General features: G+C 41.9%; 1 protein-coding gene across 2 annotated transcripts; it reads right to left on the reverse strand.

The window, feature by feature from the left end:
• Positions 1–621: 621 nt before the first annotated feature.
• On the reverse strand, positions 622–4,414 carry utp11 (UTP11 small subunit processome component). 2 transcript variants are annotated; one of them, XM_014166677.3, is made up of 8 exons: positions 4,245–4,414; positions 3,945–4,006; positions 3,317–3,419; positions 2,766–2,888; positions 2,392–2,485; positions 1,735–1,865; positions 1,384–1,494; positions 622–984 (listed from the first exon to the last, which is right to left on the reverse strand). In XM_014166677.3, the coding sequence occupies exons 1-8, from the start codon at positions 4,302–4,304 to the stop codon at positions 901–903; spliced, it is 768 nt and encodes a 255-aa protein (XP_014022152.2). In that variant the 5' UTR covers positions 4,305–4,414; the 3' UTR covers positions 622–900. The 2 variants fall into 2 exon arrangements, with proteins under 2 accessions (XP_014022152.2, XP_082819117.1); XM_082962991.1 differs by lacking the exon at positions 622–984 and adding an exon at positions 1,024–1,056.
• Positions 4,415–9,028: the final 4,614 nt, after the last annotated feature.

Raw genomic sequence — 9,028 nt, forward strand, 5'->3', positions numbered from 1 at the left:
TTAATAGGGCGTTGGGATACCATGATCCAGAACAGCTTCAATACACCTCGTCATAGATTCTCAAGTGCCTGGAATTCTATTGGAGGGATGCGACACCATTCAACAAAAAAATTCTATAATTTTGCGTTTTGTTGGTGATGTAGAGCAGGCGCCGCTCCAGAATCTCCCATAAGTGTTCAGTTGGGTTGAGAACGGATGACAGACGGCCATGGCATATGGGTTACATAGTGTTCATGTTCTTCAAACCATTCAGTGACCACTTGTGCACTGTGGATGGGGGCATTATCATCCTATGGGGGCATAGCCATGGTAGCCAAATGCCCCGAATAATGGCGTGCCCAATATTTTGTATACATGACCTTAAGAATGATGAGGCTGGGATGTTAATTGCTTAATAAAATCAGGAACCACACCTGTGTGTAAGCACCAGCTTTCAATATACTTGGTATCCTTTATAATATTTACTCAAGTGTTTACATTATTTTGGCAGTTACCTGTACATTGATGAGGTACACTAGTGCCATCTACTGGTCGTATAACTGAACAGCATGAGATTGATAAAATGCTCATATGAACCTATAAAAATGACATTTGGCATAGACAAGATTGAGGCTTTAGAAATTGGTCTCAAAACAATTTATTCATACAATAATCAAACTTATATCCTTTGATAAATATGTACAAAAACGTTGCATTGCTGCAACCATAGAGATCAATTTATGCCTCTAACAACAATTGAGGGTATTCCTTGACCATTTCACTTGTCCATATCCACATGAATTGCAATAGGAAAACCAAAGTCCACATTATTGTCCGATGAAGACCGACTGGTGATTGTATAACAGGCCACAGAAATGTCTGGTTAATGATGCGTTTCCTGTTCAAAGAGGTTAACCTTTCTCATCGCTTCCTCTTAGCTTCATACTTGTAGACGGCAGAGGCATTGACCGTCTCTTTGCTCACCTTCACCTTCTTGTTCTTATCCTGGACAGAGAGGAGACACCATAGAGATGGTAATACTGTTGAACATTCTATTGTTTAGTGTGTCATCGTATTCTGTGGGAGACACACACAAGCACAACGAGGATCAAAGAAACCTCCAATATAGTTAACAAGCAGGCTGTTCTTTCTATAAGTAGATGCCCCTTTGGGACAGTGGATAAAATCAGATGAAGTAGAACAGAACCCAATTGAAAAGCCTAGAATTAAGCACAACTTGTCCACCAGAGGGGGGAAATGTACCTTTGGCTTTGCTGACATGTGACACGCCTAGAAATACCCCATCAATACAATTATCATGGGGAAATCCATGTCTTTCCCAACCACCGTCTTAAGCATTACAAATCATTAAGCTTCTATGGCTTGTAGTCATCCCCTACTCACATGTAGGTCTTTGCGGGTCTGGATCTTCTGGCCAATGACAAACATCTTCTTCTCCCGGTCAATCCGCTGGGACAAGATCTTATACTGGTGCTTCCTCTGTCTGGCCAACTTCTGCAGAGAGGAAAACATACACAACCATCAATACATGTAACAGAGAAATACCCTATAGAGAGCTGAATAACCATACACCATCATCATCATTTATGCTAACAAAGGCCTTAAATGAAAGACTGGAATGGTCGCAAATGTACAAACTCTACCCACCCGGTGCCCTGGGTGAGATAAAACGAATGTACCCATTGCTGAGGAACAGTGTGGCTGTCAGGCTACACAGGGACAGTCCTGACTGACCTTTATACTGAGAGGTTCCACGGCGCCCTGGATGGTCTTGCTCTCCAGCGTATGGAGGGTGGGCCGGTTGTACACTCTGTCCACCAGCTCAGGAGCTGTATCCAGGTGGCTGGCCAGGTCAAAGTCCGCTACTGTAGTGGAACACAAAACCAGGAGATATCAGGGCTCTGTCAGTTTCAGATGGTCTTTAAAAAACAGTCTTCAGTTAAAAGAAAGATTCACCCATTTTGAATGTTCTATCATATTTGTGCATCTCTGAGCGATGTTCTATCGATTCCCGGGGTCATTTCACGTTTCATGTGTATCTGAGCTATTTGCCATTCAAGCAGGCAGAGATACAGCCGCTGGACCAGACATTTTTCCTTTAACTATGCATAAAGCGTCTCAGAATGAGAGTGCTGATCTAGGATCAGTTTTGCTTTTTACATTGTAATGAATTACATTACAAGGACAGGGGGACATGATCCTAGATCGGCTCTCCTATTCTTAGACGCTTTATGAATATGGGCCCTAATTCCTTGGTGTACAAGAAGAATGTTTGTATGTATGACAAAAGTGGAAGGCCTTCTGTATGACATATCCAATGCAATACTACAAAATAACACTGCGCAGTGTGTATACACTTTGCTTGGAGTTCGTATTAATGTATTCCTCTACCTTTTTGCTTCGAGTCCATGTAGAAGGTGTGCCCATTTCTCTGTTTGCCGTCAGCGTCCAGGAGATGGAGTTCCGATTTCAACCTCTCAATTTTCTGAAGGCAATTCAAAACACTTAAGCCTGCACTTTCACCACTGTATACCACCATTGACAACTTCAGTGATTGAACTAAGTGGGTACAAGAAAGCAACAGTCTGCACATTGCACTCCATGGGATAAATTGTTGTTCAATTGTTTTTCATAGGCTCTTAAATGGTGCCGACTGGCATAGATTCCCTCACAATTTCACACTGTACATTTTTACAGGAAATGGTCATTCAAGAACATAAGGAATAGTTTATTCCAGTTTACAAGGCACCACAGTGAGCTCTTACCTTGCCCTCAGCCACTCTCTTCATCTCCACATATCTGATATCCTGCGTCCTCATCACCTTCCTCTGTTCCTCTGTATTTTCCTCCTCTGTTGCTTTAGCCTTATTTGCCACATGCACTCCATCCTTTCAGAACACAAGAGGACCAGAGATGAACACAAGAGGACCAGAGATGAGGGGATTTTATTATCAGACTGCAGAAATGGCACAACAATGAATCTATCATGTTTTACTTTCATTCTTATACCAGCAAGGATGAAATATGGACATGGTAAAACAGTCAAACATGAATGACCATATATAGGTTAGCTATTGTATTAGCCCGAGTGTCAGTCTGTTTGTGCCATCATGCCAACTGATTATCACGCTTGACAATGAGCAATGGAGTTGGCAAGTGCACAAATAGATCCGGGACCAGGCTACTCTTGTATAACCTGGTCCCAGACCTGTGCGGTCTTACTCCATTGTGTTTGGATTGACAATGACCAGAGGAGTTGACAAGACAGCACAGACCTGGGACCAGGCTAAGCAACATCCCCTGAGTGATGACTTACCTTAAGCTGAGAGCTGACCATCTTGAAATAGAACTCATCAGGGTTCTTGTCCAAGGCTTTTTTACGCAAAGCAGCAAGGGTGTTCTGTTTTTTGTGGTAGTCACTGAAAATGTCCAAAAAAAGGGTATAAGATCAGCAACCAAATCAAATCTGTACATGGACCACACATCGTGTGGTAGCACATGTGACACATGTGACAGTTCAGCAAGGTGAATAAGGGGTGGGTATAATTTGTGTAACGTTCCAACAGGAATCTGTTCCAAAAACGTAGTAAATAACAAGGTTGCCAACAAACAACACATATAAAGTTGTATAGCGGTCGAATAAGATACAGGGTAAGGAGCGGGCTATTTCATACATTTTTTTCACTCACCACGTTTATTCCGAAAAATGTCTGTCCTCACTCTGGTAGCCTATGGACAAACATTAAGAATAAGCTACGTGATGAGTTGATGCCTGTTCGGCAGCTAGTTAGCTAGGTGAATTGATCGTGCTACTGTATGCGTTGTTTGTTAGCAACCTTGTACTTTACGAAGTTTTTGGAACAGATTCCTGTCGGAACGTTCCACAAATTATACCCACCCGTGAATAAGTGTTAATAGAATATCTATGAATTAGATTGACTTACTCTGCACGAAGTTTGTAATCTTTCTTCTTTTCAAGATGTCCCAGATGTTTTCGAAAACCAGGCTGTGGCACAAAATGAAACAGATTATTAGTTAGTTATTACAGTAGGCAACAGGAACCAAATGCACATTATCGCTAGCAACATAATGCTACATGTCAACAACCACCAATCAATACTTTACACATTGGTAGCTAAACAAACAACAACAACATTGCTTCCTGGAAAGCTAACGTTAGCTAGCTAAAGTAACAACTATCTCATCCTTAAAAATGATTTTTTTTTAAACTATCTCATCCTTACCTGGGATCTTTCTTTGTGATTTTTTTGTTGGGACTTCAATGCCTTTCTAAACGATGACATATTGACAATTTTCAAAGTAAAAAAATCTATCAACTGTCTGGCTAACGACAAAGCTAAGATGCAAATGCCTCAAAATTCTTCCTTAGTAAAACACGTGGGTATACAGGAAGCGCTACTTCACTTTTCATTTAAGAAGATTCGCTATTTCTTCTCTCCGCCCGCTACCACATGTAGTACAAATCAAACCAATGATATCATGGTGAGCTCTCTTGATGTTATGGTGGGTGAAATTAGTGCTGACGAAATATTAATATATGTTTAGAATTTCCGTTAGTGTCATTATTCACATCAACAAAATACACATCAAACTTTTGTTGACATTATCAGATGTGGTTGTTGCAATATTCGCAATTAAACAGCAGGTGACAATGTTGCACACATTTTGACAATTACCCAGGCACACTAAACTGAGGGGCTTAAAATATGTATTATTATGCATGTATATTGTTATTAATGTCAATTTTCAGGGTGCATTTAAAAAGTAGCTTTAACTTCCGTTAATGTGAGGATAATCAAATAAAAATCTGTGATAAGACAACCAAATAAGCCATTTAGCACAGTAAATCCTTAAAGTTTTATTGCGTTGAAAGTTTTACATAAAATGTTTTACTGTGGCTTTAAAATATAAACTTTGGCAATCTTTCTTCAAGCAGACCAAGGCAGATGCCAACATCCTGCTAGAGACACTAAGCACACATCACCACATTAGCTTTATATGGACTGTTTAACCATCCAACACTGGGATTGTCTGGTCTGTTCTGTCTCATGCTGCACAATGCCAGGCTTGGAACAAGGAAGAGCTCCATAACAAACCCAGGTCACTTCACTAGTCAGTTTATATGTCTTGGCCGCAGTTTTGATGCTCCAAATTACTTTGGTCACTGTAATGAAGGCCTGCCTTTGCCAAAGAAGTTGTTTAACACTAACATATAATATGTTTGTGTTTTTCCAACATGAGTTCTTTATGTTTCCTGCTGGGGTCCAGACCCCATTATGATTCATATCCAAATCAATGGTTTCAAATAACCTCAGTGACAAACATCAGTGACAAATGCCTTTGTTGATGGACACCTGAGTGGATCTCGCTCCTCTCATTTTTACTCTCACGTTCCCCTGGCCATGTTTCCGTTTATGATGTGGGAAACATGTAAAAATAGGTAATATACTGTACCAGTCAAAAGTTTGGCCACACCTACTCATTCAAGTGTTTTTCTTTATTTTTACTATTTCCTACATTGTGGAATAATAGTACTGACAGCTTTGCACACTCTTGGCATTCTCTCAACCAGCTTCATGAGGAATGCTTTTCCAACAGTCTTGAAGGAGTTCCCACATGTGCTGAGCACTTGTTGGCTGCCTTTCCTTCACTCTGTGGTCCAATTCATCCCAAACCATCTCAATTGTGTTGAGGTCAGGTGATTGTGGAGGCCAGGTCATCTGATGCCGCACCATCATTCTCCTTCTTGGTCAAGTAGTCCTTACACATCCTGGAGGTGTGTTGGGTCATTGTCCTGTTGAAAAACAAATGATAGTCCCACTAAGCTCAAACCAGATGGGATGTCATATCGCTACAGAATGCTGTAGTAGCCATGCTGGTTAAGTGTGCCTTGAATACTAAATAAATCACTGACAGTGTCACCAGCAAAGCAACCCCACACCATCGCACCTCCTCCTCCATGCATCACGGTGGGAACCACACATGCAGAGATCATCTGTTCACCTACTCTGAGTCTCACAAAGACACAGCGGTTGGAACCAAAAATCTCAAATTTGGACTCATCAGACCAAAGGACAGATTTCCACCGGTCTAATGTCCATTGCTTGTGTCTCTTGGCCCAAACAAGTCTCTTCTTATTATTGGTGTATTTTAGTAATGGTTTCTTTGCAGAAATTCAACCATGAAGGCCTGATTTACGCAGTCTCCTCTGAACAGTTGATTTTTAGATGTGCCTGTGACTTGAACTCTGTGAAGCATTTATTTGGGCTGCAATCTGAGGTGCAGTTAACTCTAATGAATTTATCTTCTGCAGCAGCGGTAACTCTGGGTCTTCCTTTCCTGTGGTGGTCCTTTTCCGGATTGACTGACTTTCATGTCTTAAAGTAATGATGGACTGTCGTTTTTCTTTGCTTATTTGAGCTGTTCTTGCTGTAATATGGACTTGGTCTTTTACCAAATAGGGCTATCTTCTGTATATTACCCCTACCTTGTCACAACACCAGTGATTGGCTCAAAATAAATTCCACAAATTAACATTTAACAAGGCACACCTGGTAATTGAAATGCATTCCAGGTGACTACCTCATGAAGCCGGTTGAGAGAATGCCAAGAGTGTGCAAAGCTGTCATCAAGGCAAAGGGTGACTACTTTGAAGAATCTCAAATGTAAAATATATTTTGATTTGTTTAACACTTTTTTGGTTACTACATGATTCCATATGTGTTATTTGATAGTTTTGATGTCTTCACTATTATTCTTCAATGTAGAAAATAGTACAAATAAAGAAAAACCTTTGAATGAGTAGGTTTGTCCAAACTTTTGACTGGTACTTTATGTCAAAACATGTGGGGCCACAGTGCATGAACCAGAACCATGTCGGAAATTACACACTCCCCATCTCTCTCGCACAAAAATATTTATTTTTCATACATTCCATATACTGTCACGTGCATTGAAAGCATGCTCTTCTCCTCCGTGACGTGGTTTCATGGCCACAGCATTCCATGGAGAGGATAAGGGGGCCACAACACCTCCTTGGGGAACACCGCTCTCTCTCGCTCCACTTCCTGATACAATAATCCAAGGAGAGACCAGGCAAAGCCACAGTGGCACCAGATCCCTAATCCCTAATCTCACGTAAACTCTCGCTTTGGGAATGCGGTGGAAAAAGCTCAAGAAGGAAGAGGGATATTGCACTATTCCACAAACCATTTTTTTTTTCTGGGTCGCACTCTCTGTGCTCTGTCCCCAATGACCACAAAGAATGTGTTTAATATGTGTAAGATTTGCCCAGCGAGCAGAATATTCTGCGGGTGATGAAGAAACCTCTGAGTTGGTTCAGTGTTTCCACATTATGTCACCCACTTGTTTTTCATTTTCATCTCTAATGACCCTACTGCTAGGGGTCCGCCTCGGGGCCACTGTGATATACTAGCCCACTAACATGAATCTAATTACCAATACACAGACAGCACTTCAGGATTTACAGGTTCTGACTAATCAGCACTTATTGTAAGGGATAAATAGTAGAATGAAGATTGTGAGTCATAACAAGTCGATCCTAGAGTGGGAGGACAAAAGCATTCGCCAGGGGTCAGGGATTTCGGAATACCCTTATGGTGGCAGAACTATGTCCTTTTTTTTTTTTAATATGACCCTGTAAAAATAACAGCAGTGACATAAGCATGCTGGACAGTGGCTGAGTTCAGGACTCTGGTCCTGTCTCCGCTGGCCCTGACCATTGCAGGGCCTTTTTTACAGCAGGCCGACCCCATCAGAAAGATTCCTTGAAAGGAGTTCCTTAGTGTGGTTCCAGATCTGTTTGTGCTGTCCTGTGGGCTCCTATGGTCATTGGCGTGACAATGGCCATAGAATTTGGCAAACAACCCAAACCGATCTGGGACCAGGTTAGGAGTTTAACATTTTAGTCCCCCAACCAAGACCACAGTATTTTCCCAGTGCAATTACATTAAATTTCTATGAGGAGACCCAGCCTCTAAGACATATAGTGTGAGACGTAGCATTCTTCTTGTCTTTTCTCCCCGTCTCCCCCTCTGTTCCTCGAGAGCCAGCAACAGTGAGTGCACCCCTGGACGTGATTCCCACCCTCACTCTCCGACCGCAAAATTCCTATAAAACGTAAATCGTCTACAATTAACTGTTAAATCTGCTACTGAATTTCTCTGCTTGAGGTTGTGGTCTATATTAGTGGATTACCTGTTTTATTATGGAGCCTCGGAGTGAGGTAGAGTGGGTTGTGGATGTTGTAAGTCTCCAAAATATGTCTGCAATCCTGAGGTTAAGACAGTTCATCTCAGGCTTCAGCTCAAGTTGCTGTGAGCTCTAGGCCTGGGGTTCCCTTATTGTCTTCTACTTATGCATAGCCCTACATTTAATTTTTGGACAAGCAACCAATTGGATATTGCGTTTGGACAACTAACCACCACTTCTTAGACGTGGTCAAATATATGTGGTCTTAGACGTGGTGTATAGATAGCTACTCTAGCCTATGGTGACCCATTATGGCTAACTCTCTTGGCAGATGCGACAACACCCTTCAGAAATTAACATTTTATTTAGCACATCACATGACAGTCACCTGGCTGAACTCATAACAGGTCATACCAGGTCGCATTTCACATCCAAATCTGATTCTAAATTGAATCTAAAACTCTAAATCTACATCAAAGGTCAAAATGTGTCCTGACAGTACTGGACTCTGGTGGAAAATTGGCACTCGTGTTATTTTTGCTGTGACGGTTCCCAACCCGACACCACACACACACACACACACAAACACGACAGGCTGGGTGCAGAACAGGGTCAGCCGCAAAGCAACACCCCTGGAGCAGTTTGGTGGATAATACCTTGCTCAAGGGCACAATGGCTGTACAATTGGTGGTACCTGAGAGATAAATGCCAGCCTCCGATTGCCAACTTACTCCATAATTTTCCCATCAGCACTGGTAACCCCCCCCCCCCCCCCCCCCCCCATCAGGAAATGTAT

Source organism: Salmo salar, chromosome 02 (assembly GCF_965601325.2).
Source record: "Salmo salar chromosome 02, fSalSal1, whole genome shotgun sequence".
In the NCBI taxonomy this organism is placed as follows: Eukaryota; Metazoa; Chordata; class Actinopteri; order Salmoniformes; family Salmonidae; genus Salmo; species Salmo salar.